Genomic DNA, 19,252 nt, shown 5'->3' with positions numbered 1-19,252 from the left:
CAGACAAGTCTTTTTTCCCCCTCTGAGTCACATTCTGTACTGGCATTACGCAATACATATATATTAATTAACAGGGTCTCTGCCTTCAAAGAGCTCACAGCTTAACAGGGGAAAAAAGAGAAAATATCATATCTCTTAATACACAATGGACTATGTGGAAATTAATTATCACAGAATGAGAAATGGAGGATGACCTTGTCACCAGTCCTTTCCTCAACCGTCTGCATCTTTTTGCTTTGTAGATCAGATGCTGTCCTCTCTTCTATAATGAAAGTGCATAGTGAGTTGATTAAAAGCTAAGGTTGAATGGGTTATTCCACACCATACTTGGGTGAGACAGGTAGCTAATATTTTTGTAGAAATGACAGAGATTATGAAAGTCTGCAAAATTGCACAAGAAAATCTTTGCCCTAAAGGATATTTGTTCCTATGATAGTTTTGTCTCCTGTGGCCCAAGTGCATCTGATGTGTATATCGGAAAAGAGTTTGATTCTTATCTTACCATGCTCAGTGAAATCCTTACCCTATAGCCAAATTTTCAATCATGTATCTGCTCCATAAAATGAGATTAACCTTAGCTATAAAATCAACAAAGATTGCCAGAGATATCTACTCCCAATCAAAGAATCCTCACTACAGTCATTATTTCTGCCATTTCTTCATACTCTCACTCCCATCCTGTCCATTCTGTTCTTTACTTTCACCTTAGCCAAGGCTCTTATAACCTCACATCTAAAAATCTCTTTCCCTTTCTCCTTGGTCTTTCTGCCTCTAACCTTTTGCCCCTCCTGTCCATTGTTGCCAAATTAAAAACACCTGAAACAGTGTTCTTTTTGTCTTCTCACTTCCTATTCAAAAATTTTTAACTCATTCCTTAGCTGATAAGGTCCAAAATCCCTAGCTTGGACATTCTGGGGGGTGGCGACAGTGTGGCCTCCTCCATACCTTTTCAGCCATATTTTCTATTCCCTTTTTTAAACCGAATTAAACAGATTGATCTACTCAGTATCATTTTAATGCTAAGTGGTCCTTGTGCATCCCCATCTGTATAGCTTCTTCTCTCTAATATCTCCTTCATCGGGCTTTTCAAGTTTATCTCAAGACCTAGCTTCTGCAAAAAGCTTTTTCCATAGGGCTCTGAGCTCTCTTTGAACTAGAGCACTTGAGGCACCATTTTTTTTTTCTTAAATTCTTAATTATATGCCGCCTTGTATCATATTCCCAACTAAATGGCAAGTTCCCCAAACAAAAGACCACTTATGTTTCTGGTATCCTTCTCTGAGCACTTAAATGTTAATGTTTCATGAATTAAGGAGGAAGAAAAAAGAAAAGGGCCATGATGACCTGAGCCCCGAATGAAATCTTAAATTGTTTTGGTGAAATTCTAGGTAAGGCAGCTCCAAGAGGATGCCGCCCGCCTTCAGGCAGCCTATGCTGGAGACAAGGCCGATGACATTCAAAAGAGGGAGAATGAGGTCTTAGAAGCGTGGAAAGCTCTCTTGGATGCTTGTGAGGGGCGCAGGGTGAGGCTGGTTGACACAGGAGACAAGTTCCGTTTCTTCAGCATGGTGCGTGACCTCATGCTTTGGATGGAAGATGTAATCCGGCAGATTGAAGCTCAGGAGAAGCCAAGGTAATTATGTAAACGAGTTTGGGACTGATTTCATCTGGGTTCCCCCCAATTCCTGTATCAGTGAGAAGTGGGGAGGGAGTGGTCCTGAGCCAAGCTAATTGCAGCTCAGTTAATTTCTATATGAAGTTAATTGCCCCAAAGAGAACTATGTCATTCTATATTCATTAATTCAAGCCTGAGACCTGAGGAATCACTATTTTCTTAGGAGTACGTGGACCTCAGCAATTTGCAGATGCTTTCTTAGGACCTCTTCAGTATCCATGTCTACCTTCTCAAGAAGGTAGAACTCTTCTCCTTGTGGGCCTACCTGGCCCATTGTAGGGAAGATAATCTAACAGATTTGCCCAATAGTATCCCTCTTACACTCCTATCCCTTCCTCTCTACGGAAGTGCTTCCCTGTCCTCGCCCACCCCATCACTTCCCCCCATCAGAGGACTGCATATCCAGGGTGGCAGTGATAGTGCATTGGAAGAAATCCTTAGTTGAATCAATTGCAGGAGCAAAGTTGTTACTCTTCCCCTGAATCTACATGGAGATGGTGTATTAGATCACTCTGCCTGTGCCCTTTCTCTGGTGCTGGCCATAGTACTTTTGTTTACCTGTCTGACTCAAGAGTGTCCCCAACACCTACCCTTTATCTTTCCCTTGGGACTGTCACTTAACATTTGTTTTGTAACTTCCCTTTGGTTTTGCTGTGAGCACAAAGAAATGAGCAGAAATGAGTTGTTCAGTTATCTGAAAGGATGCTTTTATTACCACGGCCATTCATACTACAATGACCTATCCTTACCTTTGACCCATCCTGGCCACCTCTGAAGAGAGAGGTAAAGAAGAGAGAGAAATATTATTAATGGTATCTTTAATTGTGTCACTTAGAAAATATCGTGATTGACATGGACCAGGTCCCTCCAAACAAGAGATAAGAAGAATATACCAGTACATTGTCAAGGATTACCTTAGAGAAGGCAGGGTAGCCATATCAACTTGGACCTTACTCTTCACCTCTACCCCTAATCCAAGTAGTCTTATGACTTCAGGGGAATCTAAAATAGATGCTTACTAATCTGTCTTCTAAGGAAAAGAGCATTTCAAAATTATAATTCTCAAACTATGTGATGTGGGCAACTCTTAACCATAAAGTGGCTCTGGGAATCAGTCCAGATAATTGATATTAAAATGAATATGTAAATAGTCCAAAATAGTGCTTTCTAATAATTAGGATATGCAGTAGAGGCAGTCCCTGAAAAATTTTTACTAGTTCACAAAACTTTTAATAGTAAAGATCCATACTGATTAAAACCTACAAACTTGAAGAAACTGATGACTTCCTGCATCTTCCTCCTGCCCTTGGTTCCAATGCTGAGAACATGATAGTCATTCTAGTTTATACAATATAGATATTTTACTGTTTTCAAGGGACTGTCTTTTACCTTTCTTTGTATCCCCAGTGGTTAACCCAGTACCAGGCACAGAGTAAATGTTTATTAACTGAGTCCATTGTAGTTTGGATTGAGAAACATGGTCAACCAGATCTGGATTGACTTGTATTTGGGTGATCCTGAATTCACACTTTGCTGTCCTGGGCACATGCACCGGTTTGTGTTTAGACTAGCAGCCAACTAGTATTTATCATTATGTTGTTATGTTTAGGCACTGGGGGTACAAAACCCAAGGCAAAAACTGTTCCCACCCTCAGAGAGTTATCATTCCAATGGAGAGACAACAAATACCCATATAAAGCTATAGAAGAGACATTAAATAGATTGAGATGTATAAAATAGATACTGGGAATCCTTAGAGGGGAAGGACCTCCTCCTAAAGATGGTGCTTGAGCTATCTCAGAAAGAATCCAGAGACTAAGAGTTGAGGAAGAAGAATATGGTGGACATGGGGAGATAGCTAGTACCAGTGCATGGAGACAAGCATTATGTGTTAGGAACCATCAATAGGCCAATATGTTTACACAGTAAAATGAGAGAATGGGACTTGATGAAAAATCTGGAAAAGATAACTATGCTATATAAAGTTTTCCTTTTAAAAACTGGTTACCTTTTTTTAAAACATCCATTCGTTAACTTTGAGTATGAACTAATGCGCATATTATTTGACATTTTAGGGATGTGTCGTCTGTTGAATTATTAATGAATAATCATCAGGGTATCAAAGCTGAAATTGATGCCCGCAATGACAGCTTCACGACCTGCATTGAGCTTGGGAAATCTCTACTGGCAAGGAAACACTATGCATCAGAGGAGGTATGGTTAATATTTGTACAATCATTTTAGCCCTCGAGAAATGTGAGGCAGAAGATAGATCTGGGAAGAGGCATTATTGTTGCTGATCCCCACCGTCAATGCAGTTTATAGTAGAACTTTGAAGTACTTGATTTCATAGGCATTAAAAGGCATATTGCTTCCCCACTTGATAACTTGAGCATGGAGCTTGTCGTGGAAAGAGCATTGAATATGGAGTCTGAGGACTTAAGTCCACATGCCAGCAGAGCTCTGTGACCTCAGATAAGTCACTTCATTTCTCTGGACTTCAATTTTCTCATCAGTTAAATGAGGGTGTTTGACTCCATTTCTAAGGTCTCTTTCAAATCTAAATTTCTGATCCTTGAATATAAAGAGAGTGCCAGACCTCTTGGCAAGTGCTAGTCCTCGGCACAGTTGTGAAGAATAACAGATTCTGACTTTCCTACTACACCTGTGGGGTAGCCTAGCTGAAGCTCCAAGGCACTCTCAGGGAAAGACAGGAGGCCAATTGCGCCCAGTGAATTAAACCATCACCATTTCAGTTTACCTGGATGGATATATGGCCCAGGACTCTGAATCTGGAGCCTTGGAAATAACAGTACCCCTCCAGACCACCAGTCTTGCTACCAGCCCAGTCTCCACAATGATCATTAAGGGGAGCAGTCACCTCCAGAGTAGGGTCTCAACTTCCTTGCACCCACTGCTTACTACCTTGTACCAACAAGCACATAATTCCAAGAGCCTTGAGAATAGCAGCTTCCCCCCTAAACCACCAGTCTTTTTTCCACCCTTATCCTCACTACCACCATCCTGGGAAGTAATGCCCATAGAGATGATGCCTGGCAACTGCTTCTGTGGGTGCTGCAGCCCTAGCTACTTAAGGCCCAGAAAAGAATGTTCTTGCCACCAAACCCCTTGGCATTGTCAAATGGCTTCAACATCAGAAACTGATGTGATTTTTATCGGTGGAAATGACATAAAAGATGCATGACTGTCTGCTCTGCACTGTACCCTAAAGACCATCGAGTACTTCCATCAGTCTTGCAGCTATAACTTCTTATGTATTATCTTTTCCATTAGAGTTGGAGTTCCTTGAGACCGAGGACTCTTCCTTTTCTATCTGGATCCCCAGTGCTTTGCATCTCCTAAGTGTTGAATGAGTACCTTTTCATTGTTAAAACTATGGTTTTTTTAAAATAAGATTTTGATATTTGTCCTTTCTAGAATATTTTCATTTTAAAGGTTTCTGCTAGTGTTCTATTCTCCTTTGGTTCCTCTTGCTTCCTCCTACACATCTATTGGCTTTGTGAAAGGGGCGGGTAGTGGCCCCCTATTAAATGAGAATAGATGAATCAAGTTTTTCAGTGCTGCTATGTAGCTAAGGAGATGTCTCTTCTTCCTATGCCTAATATCTTGTAACCTTCATTTAACTTGTTTGTTTGTTTATTTATTTATTTATTTTTAGTAAGGCAATTCGGGTTAAGTGACTTGCCCAGGGTCACACAGCTAGTAAGTGTTAAGTGTCTGAGGCCGGATTTGAACTCAGGTACTCCTGAATCCAGGGCCGGTGCTCTATCCACACTGCGCCATCTAGCTGCCCCTAACTTGTTTATTTTTTAATTCTGGGGCAGGGAGGGGAGGAGTAGCATCGTGGCTGACAAAGTCATGAGCTGCCTAGTAATGAGTTTATTGTGGGGCTTTTTCTCATACAGATCAAGGAAAAGTTATTGCAGTTGACTGAAAAGAGAAAAGAAATGATTGACAAGTGGGAAGACCGATGGGAATGGTTAAGACTGAGTAAGAATTTTTTTCTCTGACTTTTAAGAGCATTTTCCTATGTACCTTTTTTTTGTTTTGTTTTGTTGTTTTTTGTTTGTTTGTTTTTTAAGTGAGGCAATTGGGGTTAAGTGACTTGCCCAGGGTCACACAGCTAGTAAGTGTTAAGTGTCTGAGGCCGGATTTGAACTCAGGTACTCCTGAATCCAGGGCCGGTGCTTTATCCACTGCGCCACCTAGCCGCCCCCCTATGTACCTTTTTAATTGAATGCAATCCCTTTTTGTTTGTGGGGGAGCAGTTCTCAAATTACTTTTTTCTGTGTGTCTGAAAAAATAATATCTAAACTGCTAAGTGTGTGATTCTCTAATGCCTTATGTAGAGTGTGACTGGTCATTTTTATGTTCATTCCTTTTGCCATATTCAGCCCAGTGCACCACACTGCAGATTACTCCGGCCTAAATGGCATGAATTCAGAGAAGGGCACTGTGGGGAGGGAAAGCTGCTTCCCCCTCCTCCTTCACTTTGTGTAAAAGTGCTTTTTGGAGGACTTTCCTCCTTTAACACATTCCTAGCCCTAGCCCTAGCCCTGATTTGCATCTGAGTGTATTGCTACAGCACCCTACCTCACAGCGAATGAGAATTAAGCCAAGAGGCACAACAGAGTAGGAGGAGCCATGAGTTTGGCCTCAGAGAATCTGTGTTCAAAACCCAACCCTGCAGCCATGGAGAAGCAATTGCTTTCCTGGCCTCGGAGTCTTTCTTCTTCCGTAGAAATGGAGAGATTGCACTAAGTGAACCTCCCGGTTCCACCTCCTATGATTATGACATTGTTATCCTGTGTGGTTTGTATGAGTGGTCAATAGGAAGTACATTCCATGCGATGATTTATTATCAGAACAAAAAGTAGAAGAAAAGGTCATTTATATCATTTTTGACAGAAAAAAAAAGCTACTCCTATTAAAATTCCATAATTATTGAGGCTTAATATTAGAAAAGGTCCTGATGTGATTCAGTCTACCCTGCCCAGCCTCCATGAATCCTTCAGGCTGCTATTGACCATGCTTTTTTAGTTTGAGGTTGGCTCTTAACCTTTTTGGGGGGGTTAAGTGATTTGCCCAGGGTCACACAGCTAGTAAGTGTCAAGTGTCTGAGGCTGGATTTGAACTCAGGTCCTCCTGAATCTAGGACCAGTGATCTATCCACTGTGCCACCTAGCTGCCCCAGTTCTTAACTTTTAAGAAATTTTCTCAATTACCATCAAGCCTCCACGTTGATAAATGCTTGGCAGACAGACTGAGATCATTACACCACCATTTTGTTCACTAAGAAGCTCAAAGCAAATAAGAATCATGTTATTGCACAAACCTGAACAAAATAAAAATAAAATGATGTTAATTGCATAACACACCCTCTAAATAGTGGTTACTCTCTATTGGAGACTTTGTACTTTAAGTAGCTTCCACAAGGTGGTAGTAGTAATGCTAAGAAGCAGTATATCTTGTGTAGAGAAAGGTTATGGCCCCAGAAGCTCCCTAGCTCCAACTCATGGTTATTTTGTTCAGTTTTGGAGGTACATCAGTTCTCAAGGGACGCCAGTGTGGCTGAGGCCTGGCTTCTGGGACAGGAACCATACCTTTCCAGTCGGGAGATAGGCCAAAGCGTGGACGAGGTGGAGAAACTCATCAAACGCCATGAGGCATTTGAAAAGTCAGCAGCTACATGGGATGAGAGATTCTCTGCATTGGAAAGGTTGACAACAGTAAGTAGTCCAGAATGAGATGTTACTTTGGTCTCCGTTTTGGCCACTAGTCTTCTCATTTGGCTATATTCGTCACACTTTAATGGACCCAGTTCATCCTGAGAAGGAGTAATCTGAATGACTTTGGGGGGGTCTTATTCCTCAGACAGGCCAAAATGTATCACTGGTTTGTTTTCTTTGTTTTTGTTTTTGGGGATTTTTAAATTTTCTTAAGGCAACATTACTGCCTAGAAATTGGCAGTATAGCGTAGGTTAGAAATGGGTCTCTATAGGCCGCATTAACTTAGAAAATTTCAAATTAACATAATGTATGTTGCATTTTTTTTAATAATTTTTGTTACACATATATTTTAAACTGGTTCCTGCCTGAATTTTACACATTCCGTTGGTATAGCAGAATGAGCAAATATCATGTCTCTGTTGACTACTTTTATTGGGCCTTATTTTCCTCATCTATAAAAATTGAGACTGCGGTTACTTCTAGCTCTGAATCCTAGGAATCTCTGTAACAGTGTCCAGAAGAGTTGTCTTTCCCTCCGCTGCTTATCGAAGACTCAGATTAGTGATCAGTGCTGGACAAAAGCAGCCTACCCATCAGACGAATAGCTAGGTCGTTTTGTCCCTCTTGTTTGATCCGATTTGTGCTTCTGTCTCTTTCTCGTGGAAGCTTTGTTTAGAATTTTGGAAACTATAGAGTTTTGCTTTGTTTTGTTTTCTCTTCAAATCCACATAATTAAAATGCTACCAAAAGAAATGGTTTGATCTTATTTCACTGAGGATCCTTTTCACCGATTAACCCAACAGAACTTTATACTTAAACAGTAAAGGTCTAGAAATAGGTCTTAGTCATTAGCACTTCACTTTCTTGACTACTTTTGGGCATCAGGCCAAAAGCCAGGTGTCAGTCATGCATAGAAATGCCTTCTCATTCTGTTATCGACAATCCTTTGGAGGTTGAAAAGAAAACCTTAAAAAAGAAAAGAAAAAAAAGGAAAGAGATCTCTTGGTACATGCCTAGAGCTCATGTAATGGATTTGTTTGGCGTTAGGCTTTTACATAAGGTTGGCTTGGTTTGGATTTTAAATGCATTGTTTGGGTTAAAGTCAAATTTTAGAGCACAACATGAAAACCTACACTATATTGTCTGTGAGGATTTGCAGAATGAGTGAGTGGCTGTTACAGGGTGACACTATCAAGAGACTTTTTCAGACCCCCACTGGCAAGTGAACCAAAGTGCCAGAGTACACAGAAAGTTCATGTAAGAGACACAAGATCCCATAATTTTAAAGAATTATTCCTTTTTACTGAGAATATTGGTTAATTTTTTACTAACTGCATTTGCTGTTTAGTTGGAGTTACTGGAAGTGCGCAGACAGCAAGAGGAAGAGGAGAGGAAGAGGCAACCTCCCTCTCCAGAGCCGAGAACGAAAGTTTCAGAGGACACAGAGTCACAGCAGTGGTAAGCATGGGACTACAAGTAGCCGTGTTACTTTCCTCACCCGACCTACTTGTAAAGGTATCTTTTAGGTGACATAATTACGGCTGGGCGAGCCCTACTTTAGGCATTGGTATTCAGGAGCATGTTCTTCAATCTTAAGAGAAATTCAGTTTTAAAGGCCTGGGTGGCTTCCAATAACACCAATTCCCTCCCAATTCCAATGGGAGCCTGATGTGATGAGAACGCCCCATCCACTTCTACTGGTGCCCATGTGAGGGGGTTAATGTGCCTTTAACACAGATGGATCAAGCCACTGAGGTGTCAGCTGCGGAGTAGCGCTCCTGGGGGTGATATCCTTTCACCCTCTATCCAGGACCAATTTGAAGTACAATAGAAAATCTTTTAACTGGAAATTTTAAAATGCAAGAAGGGAAGGAGTCAGTGTGGCAGAGGTGACAGAGCTACCTGGGTTCCAACCCTGCCTCAGTCACCTGTGTGTGACCTTGGCCAAATCACTTCACCGATCTAGTCCTCCATTTCCTCCTCTGTAAAATGTGGGGATTGGAATTGAGACCGGCTTACACCTGAGGTCCCTTCTAGCTCTGAATCTTTAATGATTCTATGTATTTACAGGATTTTGTTATTTCTAAATGCATCATCTGATATTTTAAAGAAGAGAAATTTGAGAGGACAATTACTTTCCTTTTCTCTGTCCCTTTTCCATGTTTTTCATCCGTATCTTCTTTTCTTTTATTCAATAGGGATGCTTCAAAAGGAGAACAAGTTTCCCAAAATGGTTTGCCTGCTGAACAGGGATCTCCACGGGTTAGTTATCGCTCTCAAACCTACCAAAACTACAAAAACTTTAATAGCAGAAGGACAGCCAGTGACCAGCCCTGGTCTGGACTGTGAAACTCAGAACCTTTTGTAAAGAATTCCACTCTTTCCAAATACTCTTGGTTTGCTCTTTTTGCTTCCATTTCATCCACATTGTTGAATTTTATTTAATTAATAGCCTCGGTTATATATGTGTTTGCATTTAATCCATGTTCATTTGAGTCTTTTAACTGATGGATGCTCAGTTGCCTTAAAGAGACGTTTATTTTATGTTATTTATTGTGAGCTTTTTATTTTATTAAGATTTTTACAGCTAAAACATCCCTTACATGAGTAATTGAAATTTAATGAAATTACACCATAATGGAGAAGAAAACTAGAATCTGACAGGTATGACGCATCCAGTTATACTAACAGGTTGCAGTACTGTGCTATACATGGGCCACATTATAAATGAGCTATTAACCAGGCTGAAGGTATTAGATGCAGAAGAATTTAGCAATGGCTGGTAGATAACTGTGTATGGGAAGGGGATTTTGGCTACTAAAATGAAAAAAAAAAAAAAGACCCCAACTAAAATTTAGTTATGTAACATTCCAGGAAGGATGAAGATGAAAATAAACAAGAGAGTCGCATGTGATCAGAAAATGATTTTCTTTTCAAATAATAGTCTCAGAAGTTCTGTTTGAGATTACCCTGCCTGCCATACTCCACCCCCAGGTCAATTCCAGAATATGGATGGAGCCTTTTTTTTTTTTTTCCCCTCTTTTTAAAGAGAGCAATGTGTTTTTCATTTAGTCTGCTAAGTTCTGGATTCAGAAATCCAGCTTCTTCCTGCAGCAAATGATGTAGTGAGTGCTGAGTGCTGCTGCCTCCCCAGAGTAAGCTCTCATCCCCCAGGGAAGGCAGTGCCTTGCTCTGAGTACAGCCATTGGTGGCTCAGAGACCTTTGCCTTATATTTCCCTTGGAAGCCTGTCTTGGTTTTCAGGCCTCCTTCTTCAGGTAACAACTTTGGGGCATCACTATGTTGACATTCTCAAAAAGATGGAATCAAAACCATGCTGGTTCCTTCCGATAAACTTGAACATTAAACTTGATTGGCTTAAAATGAAAGAATCCTTCTAAAAGCTTATTGATTTTTGGAAGTGAACTCTTCTTCTCCTAGACCATTAGCATATTTATAAGAACTTTTCCTGTATTAAAAACTTGGCAGTTTTTCATATTCTTATGCTTTATTTCATTTCCATGTTCTTGTCACCATTTAAGTTATTCCCTCTCCAGAGCAAACTTTTAAAAATGGCATTTTTTAGGCCATTATGAGAAAACCTACTAGAATCTTGTTCTGTAATCACCTATCTCATGCTGTGAGCAACATACTAATTCCCAGGGTTGGAGATGTTAGTGGGATCAGAAACATAAGTTGATAGATGATCGCTGCAAGTTGTTAAAGTCTGATTTGTCTTTTCATTTCATGATGCATGTTTTTTTTTCTTTTGTCAGGATAACGTCATATAGCATCTTGTTTGTTCTTCTGTGTCTCTCTATGTACATATCTATTTACTGGTGACTATAGATGGGCCTATAGATATATACATAGCTTCATATGTTCTGGGGGCAGTGTGCACCATTGTTGGGTCTCTTTGCCTTAAAAAACATTACTATCAATATTCAGCTGATGCTTCAGATTTAGGAAAATAGAGAGCCTTGAAATGTCTCTTCAGGCTCTAAATCATAACATGCATGCCATTGATATATATATGTATGTGTATATATATATGATGTTTCCATATATATATGTTAACATTTATATAATTGGAATTAAATATCCAGTTTTTCTGCTTTTTATATTCAGAACAAAACAATTCCACAAAGAAGGAGTGCTAAAATCTTTCAGCAATCTTTTGCCTTTTTTTTTGTTTGTTTGTTTGTTTATACATTAAAATTGTACCTTGCCAGGAAAAAAAATGCAACAATTGACTTGTATTTGAAGATAAGCCATTTTATTCTTTGATTTATGGTACAGAGACTCAAGTTAATGAACTTGAAAACAATGTTGCTTCATGCACTTTGAAAATCAGTGGGGTGTTTCTTGTCATGTTACTAGTTGTCAACATATGTTTTAGTCATGTTCACAGTCGTGATTTAAATACCTCAGATACACCCAGCCACTTAAAGCACTCTCAACTAATTGCTAAGAAGCAATAAGGGAAAATGTATTCATGTGTCCATTGTTTTATCATAACGCTATGATTTGCTTTTAATGTTTGTCTTCAGTGGCGTGTTGTCTGTTGGCATGCTTAAAGCACATTTTCATTAAAATTCATTTTGCTCCTTTTTCCCCTTCCTGTTTTTCCTGGATCATTCATTTGCATACATATTAATTTATCCTTGTGCATACTGGTGTTGGGGTTTTCTCTTTCCCTCTAATATCTCAAAAGAAAAATTTTTGCTGCAGAAATTTCCTCAGAAAAGGTTTTCATTTCCTCAGCAACTAGAAGTTTGCCTCTCAAGTATTTTGTATTTTAGTCCTGTTCACAAAACTTTGTCCTTTTAGTTCATTGTTAGAATAATTAGGTCAATATTACAAATCAGGTTAATACAGCTAGCAATCTCCACTTAAAACCTGCAGCAGGAAATTTTTTTTAAACTTTTTTTTTTTTTTTACATATACTAACCATGTGTCCTCCAGGTCCTTACTACACCAGCCTTAAAGCCCTTAAACTCATTTTATTCTTCACTGTAAATTGTGTGCAGTTTCGTAGGCCAACAGATTTATAAAATTTAAGTCACTGGAAATTGAATACTTGAGTGGCCACTGTTTGAAATTTCTTTTTGGCTCAGATTTTTTATTTTTGCCTTTGCCACCATTTCAAACGAGAGATGTAGACTAGACGAAACATTCTCAGGTGCCCTTATTGCTTATAAGCACATAGGTATAGTTATGAAGCTTATTTTGGGCTGGCATAAGCCACCATGTAAACCCACACCCCTTCAGAGTCTTGCTTGGACCTTCTGTAAGGGATTACTTGAATCATTACATTGTGCAGGATCTACTCCCAACTTAACACTAGCCTAGTTTAGCAAAATTGAGGAAATGGAATTTTATGGAAACTTGGTCCAACCTGGACTAAATCCAGGGCCCTGTGAAATGTAGTAGAATTTGCAATTCTTCCATCTTTCCTGGGATTTCAGCCAGCCACTATATTCTAAATGGTTTGGTTGAATACCACCGACTGTCCCACCTTTCTTGCCCCAGTCCTTCAGATGGGGTCCAAGAGAATCGGTCTTTGAGAGTTAATCATCAGGTCTGACGTGTTCTCTCAGAGGTGGCCAGTTTGCCATTCTTTCTGTTGAGGCTGTTGCCATTTCTTTGAGGGTGATACTGGATCAGGGCAGCAGTGCAGGGAGCGGGCGTCTAATTAGTGTGCCATTTACAACCTCCGTGTTTGTCTACGTACAAGGGGTGCAGGATGTTTGTAATCCACTAAAGCGTTAGCCAACACCCAGCTTTAGTAACTCGCTAATCCCACACCCTGGTTCTACAAGCCAGGGCCCAGCTGCTACGGTTAATGGTCCACAGTTAATGGTACACAGGCTGAGAATGATAATGAACCAAGACCATACTGCATTTCCAAAGCTGAAAGCCGTCAGGGTTACAATTTAATGGAGCTTGTGGATGAACGGCTCCTGAAGACGTCTCCAGCGTGATGAGTCAGAGCCGCTGGAAACTGGGCTGCTCTCTAGGCTATCTCGATCTCAGTGCAGCAAGGCAACGCGATCAACAAAGCAAGTGATGGGGAAGGCCCTGGTTCTGTCTTTGTTTGGGGGTAAATAGCTGTGTGGTGTTGAGTGACTGTGGTTGGCTTTTTCCAGTACCTTTAACAACAAATACAGCCCACTTAATCTACAGTGCTGGCAGACGTGCTTACGTGGATGTTTGACTTGCCTCGTTCTTCCCTCCCCTCCCCCCAAGCTTTAAGATCCAAAACCTAACTGAGATGGTGGACATGAATTGCATGGTGTCATCCTAATTTCTGCATGTTTTGATGATGTGTGGTGGGATGGGTAAAGAGGGAGGGAGGTGGGCCAAAGAGCGTTCTTAGAAACTCTAGGTCTTCTCTTTTCTTCCCTGGGGGGGATGCTTCTGTGTACTTCTGACAGGCTTGTTCGCTGACATGTTTGTGAATGCCTTTCACTTCAACTTAAAACTTTCCGCTGGTGTCCCTGGTTGTAAGGTGGCTGCTGTGTAACACCCTCGATCTCTCCTATATCATAAGCGTGACTGTTCCTGTTGTCCTTTGTTTCGAGTAACCAGTAATAGAAATGAGCTATTAGATTTGGGTTACGTTAGAGAAGGTGGATTACTCAGAAGAGCAAAGTGCAGTAAAACTCATACTGACATTTAGCTTCTTCCATTCCCCTATAAAACGGGTGGGTATTAATCTGTTCTGTACCTTCTGATGTCTTTGGTGTTAGGTGGCTTTGTGGGATGTTGAAAGGGTTTTACTGTACTATCTCAGTCTGTCTAAGAAGTTTATACACAGCCACACTGTACAAAGTCAGTTAGCGTTTAAGTCCTCCCTGGCGAGGTTCAGGCTTAGCTGAATGGTCTTTCCGCTATCCCTAGATGGCAGAAACTGTGGAAACAAGCGAAATGGTCAATGGAGCAACAGAGCAGAGGACGAGTTCAAAAGAGTCCAGCCCTATCCCCTCCCCCACTTCAGATCGCAAAGCCAAGACTTCCATCCAGGCACAAACAGCAGCCACCTTACCAGCCAAAACCCAGGAGACCCCGTCAGCTCAGATGGAAGGCTTCTTGAATCGGAAGCATGAATGGGAAGCTCACAATAAGAAAGCTTCAAGCAGGTAAAGACTGATTCATCACAGGGGGCCTGTTGTGGTAACTGCTAAGACCACAGCAGGATGTCTGCTTGTCTTCCCATTTAATAACACGGAAAAGCTGGTGCTGGTGTTGGAAACTGGGCATGGGGTTAGGCGGCTAACTCATTCAGTGGTGTCCCCACTATCTAACTCAGGTATCTTAGGCCTATTATGGACAGATAAAATATCCGTTATTCAGTTGGGTTTTTCCCCAAGTGACAGAAGGAAAATAGTAGTGAGCCATAGTGGTTTTGTCTTAAAAGGATTTTGGCTAGTGATGACTTGTTTTGCATGAAAAGAATATTTAGGGGGAAGGTTCTGTGTGAAAAAGTATTTTCTTCTTTTAAAGAATTTTGTCATTCCCACCAAGTCTTGTGGTTATTTATGATAATCCTGAACTGCTTTGTGAAAGGAGTGGAGGGAATCCTATTTGAGGAGGCTTGTTTCAGCTTCCACATTTCCTCTGTCACAAATTTTTGAAGGTGCCCTGGCTTAGCCAACTGACTTACTGCTCCTTCCCCATAGCTACAGGCCCAACAAAGAAGTGTCAAGCATCAGGGAGTGGGGCAAGACATTTATTCATAGAACAAAACCACATTTTCCCAAAATGTAGCCAGGGCTTCCTCAGTATCTGACAGTTTTTTCTCCAGTGTTCCCCATGGCAGAGAACTCAGCTTTCCACTCTAGTTGTTGTACTGTATCTAGTTTGGTTGTGTTTTCCCGATATGTTAAAGTAGCCCGTCCATGCTCCCTGGCTTCCTTGGGTAGCTAACTTATGACCTTGGTCTTCTGTGAAGGCCATTTTTACCTTGGCCAAAGTTTGGATTCATTACTTGGAGAGGTTAATTGTAACAAGTTGCTATTCCTCTCTGTGATCCCTTAGGTCGTGGCATAATGTCTACTGTGTGATCAATAACCAAGAGATGGGCTTCTACAAAGACTCAAAGGCTGCTAGTTCTGGTATTCCCTACCACAGTGAAATCCCTGTGAGTTTGAAAGAAGCATCCTGTGAAGTAGCTGTTGACTACAAAAAGAAAAAGCATGTATTCAAGCTAAGGTGAGTAGAGCACAGAATGTTTCGGTGTGTCCACAGAACTAGGGGTTTTGTTTTTGGCTTTAGAGTTGGTTCCCTTCAGACAACAACTATAAATGACTTCACTTCTCATGTGAGTTTTTTTAATCCTCTTCAGAAAAGTGGAAAACAACACGTTGTTAGGCTTACCTGATTTTGGCTTCATTTTTAAGTTTCCGGACACTTCCCTTGAGTCGTGGAGGGTCCTTAGATTTGGGATTATTTTATAAGATGAGACCTAGGTTATCTAAATATCTAATGTGGAATATTCCTATTTCACATTCTTTTTGAAACCACTTTCCACTGTGCTGACAGTATCCTGGCTTGGGAATCAGGAGACCTAGGTTCAATGTCCCAGCTATCACTGACTCACTATATCACATTACTAGGCAGATCACTTAACATTTATCTTGATGTCAGCAAATGATTTGTAAACTTTTAGAAAGTAGAACCACCTTTAATTCAGTTAGAATCAAGTCATCTCAAACTAACTGTGTTATTTTTTGAGAGGGTTATTAAATTGACATAGCAAAGGAATGGCAGGCATAGTTTGTATATGGTTTTAGTTCGACTTGGCAAAGTCTTTCATGGTATAAGCTTGGAGATAACATGGTGAAATGTGAGCCCAGTGATCCTACTACATTTCTGAATCAATAACTTGTTGAAAATCATATCTAGTGATATTGAGTTCATCAGAATGATGACATCCTGGAAGGAAAACATGAATGTCTCTAGTGGCATGCCACAGTCCTCTCTGTCCATGGTCCTATTTGTCCAGTTTTTTTTAAAAATCATTTGACTGGGGCAGCTAGGTGGTGCAGTGGATAGAGCACCGGCCCTGGAGTCAGGAGTACCTGAGTTCAAATCCGGCCTCAGACACTTAACACTTACTAGCTGTGTGACCCTGGGCAAGTCACTTAACCCCAATTGCCTCACTTCAAAAAAAAAATCATTGACCAAGATGACATAAAATTACTTACAAAAATTTGGAAATGATATGGAACTAGAAAGGCTAGTTCAGGATTCAAAGAGAATTTGACAGGCTAAAAGGATGGGCCAGAATGAACTTAGCAAATATCTAATATGCATCCACAACGTGCAAGGCCCTGAACAATATAAAATTGAATAGAAATAAATGTTATGTTCTACACGCTGGGCCTAAAAAAGTCAACTACTCAAGTACAAGGTAAGAGGGGAATGACCCATCTTAGTAGCTTATATTAAAAAGGAGAGCTTAAAGAGCTAATTCATTTTCAAGTTATATTAAGAACAAGGAGCTCTTCAGGCGTGAGGGGCTGGATTTTAAAGGAGGTATTGCCAAGAGGGAGCTTGTCTAAGATGGTAAAAAGTATTAAAATCATCTCATATAAGGAATGAGGAAGCTAAGGCTGTTTAGCATAACAAAGATGTAGTAGAGGTGTAACCGCTCGAAGACTAATTGGACCTGGTATAGCTCAACTGGAACCAATAGATGTAAGTCTGAAGGAGGCAGATTTTGCTTTACCTTGGGAAATAACTTTCTAGCCATTAGAATAATCCAGAAATGCTATAGACTACCTTGATATACTATGATTTCCGTGTCAATAGAGGTATTCAAGCAGAAGCTAGATGATCCTTCTGTCGGGGATATTATAGCGCTTTTCTCCATTCAGTGGGATGTTAAAACTAGATGATTGCTAAAGACCTTTCCAGCTTTCTTCTATGATTCAAATGACTCATCCCAGCCTGAGCGTGATAAACAGGAAATGGCTTTTGGCACCTGTCAGACTGTATTCTCCTTTCTCAAAATTGGCTCTTGTAACTTATCCCCAACTACTTTTGGAACTTGGAACCTTCAGATATCACTTCTCATTGTTTCACAGAACCAAACATTCCTCCTTTCACGGTGGGTCCCAGCTCAAAAGTTCCACTTTGTAATAACAGTTGACTGATAGATAATCCATTTACTATAATAAAGATAAAAAACCAAAAACCCCATATTTCAAGGGCAGAGCCTGAGAAGTGCTATTGTTTGTTGTGTATTTTTGGTGAGGTTTTTTGTGTACTGAGAGCCAATAACAAGAAGTCACTGACTCTACATGGGTGTGGTGCATTTAAAGGGATGAGAGTTTTCAATGTGATTTATGAATCCCTATTGATGTAGAGAGATGAATGCTCCATCTTTGGAAACTTGGGATGAGCTGTGCTTCCTTTGGAAGGAAAAGCTAAGTCCTAAGGGCAAAATTTATATCTCTAAACATTTTCATCCTCAAAAGAGACCAAATTAATGAATTGGACACACAATTAAAAAAAAAAAAAGAACTGGAAGGAAAAACAGATCATTTGACTCATTGGCTCCTTTCCACCTTGCACTCTGAAACAGGGAGGGGGAAGGGATAAAAGTATTCCCTTAAATCAAGTTCCTCCCACCACAGGATCTCCTGCCACTCTTCCTATTCCCTCAAGAGACCTAGCCTTGGTGCCTGCTCTAAAAGAATAAAGTCACCCCACTTTATTATTTTTTTTTTCACCAAAACAATTTTATTTCCCACTTTTTTTTAAAGCTTAATGAAGCCTTTTTGGTAGAATCCAGGTGGGTTCTTCTTGGTTACTCTGTGTCATGCCTGCTATCAATTTTAAATGCCTAGCCTGGCTGTTGAGGAGCAATGAGTCAAGAAATCCTGAGTTTGAGTTTTGTCTCTGACACATACTGTTTCTGTGACCCTGGGCAAATAATAGAACCTTTCAGTGCCCTTAGGCAACTCTGAGACTGTAAATTGTGAATAAATTGCCAGGAGTTTTCGCACCAGGGAGTTCCCACCCAGATTAAATCTCAGCTCCTTACTATGCCTCTCCTCTCTATCCAAATGCCACAATATACAGGTGCCATAGGCAGCTTTCTAAGACCATAAGTTCTAGGAATAGTTGCAGGTCTGCATTGATAGAGGGAATACCTTTACCCAGAAACCCCCTGGACCAATGAAATGGCAAGTCTAGAAGGAACAGAAATTGGTCATTTGAGAAGAATATCAGGACCTTCCCATCCCAATTCACATAGATCCATTCACAGACCTTGGGTAGCTCTTAGAGTTTCATCCTTGGCTATATACCTACTCATGTTTGGAGATGGGAAGAGACTTGGAGGGGGAGGGGGGGAATGGTGGTCATCTAACTATCTTTGCAATTTGAAGGGTTGTCATGTGGAAGAGAGATAGGTCTTCTTGACCTCAAAGGAAGCTCATTCTCCACCTCATTTTTATTCTTTTTTTTTTTTGGAGGGGGGGGGGGGGCGCTAAGATCTAAAATAAGATGCCAAGAAAGATTTGAAATCTACCCTTCCCTCAGAACAATGCAACAAGGCCCTTCAGTGAATAGCATAGCCTACATTTTTTGGCATGCTCTTGAGAACCAAGATCTGTGGCACTGCCGTTATAGAAAGAACAATTCTAGCTTCATTCTGAAGGAACACTCCATAACGATTAGAGCTCTTTAGTCAGACCACAAGCCCTGGTGCTATGCTAAGTGCTAGAGATACAAATCTTTCTGAAAGATGTTTAGTAGTTCATAGTAGAGTCTAAATTCCATTACTCTAATGTTCTGGAGTTGGGGATAAAAATTT

The 19,252-nt window shown here is 40.5% G+C and overlaps 1 protein-coding gene across 1 annotated transcript in view; it reads left to right on the top strand.

Annotated features, from left to right (window-relative positions):
* Window positions 1-19,252, top strand: part of SPTBN1 (spectrin beta, non-erythrocytic 1) — a 269,957-nt gene that overhangs the window by 247,652 nt on the left and 3,053 nt on the right. The window contains 8 exon segments of the mRNA XM_043984887.1: window positions 1,389-1,633; window positions 3,751-3,889; window positions 5,602-5,686; window positions 7,229-7,425; window positions 8,775-8,884; window positions 9,625-9,688; window positions 14,329-14,567; window positions 15,466-15,639. Of these exon segments, the coding sequence (XP_043840822.1) occupies window positions 1,389-1,633; window positions 3,751-3,889; window positions 5,602-5,686; window positions 7,229-7,425; window positions 8,775-8,884; window positions 9,625-9,688; window positions 14,329-14,567; window positions 15,466-15,639 (1,253 nt within the window).

Source organism: Dromiciops gliroides, chromosome 2 (assembly GCF_019393635.1).
Source record: "Dromiciops gliroides isolate mDroGli1 chromosome 2, mDroGli1.pri, whole genome shotgun sequence".
NCBI lineage: Eukaryota > Metazoa > Chordata > Mammalia > Microbiotheria > Microbiotheriidae > Dromiciops > Dromiciops gliroides.
The sequence above is the reverse complement of the archived record's forward strand: the minus strand, read 5'-3'. Positions and strand labels throughout refer to the sequence as shown.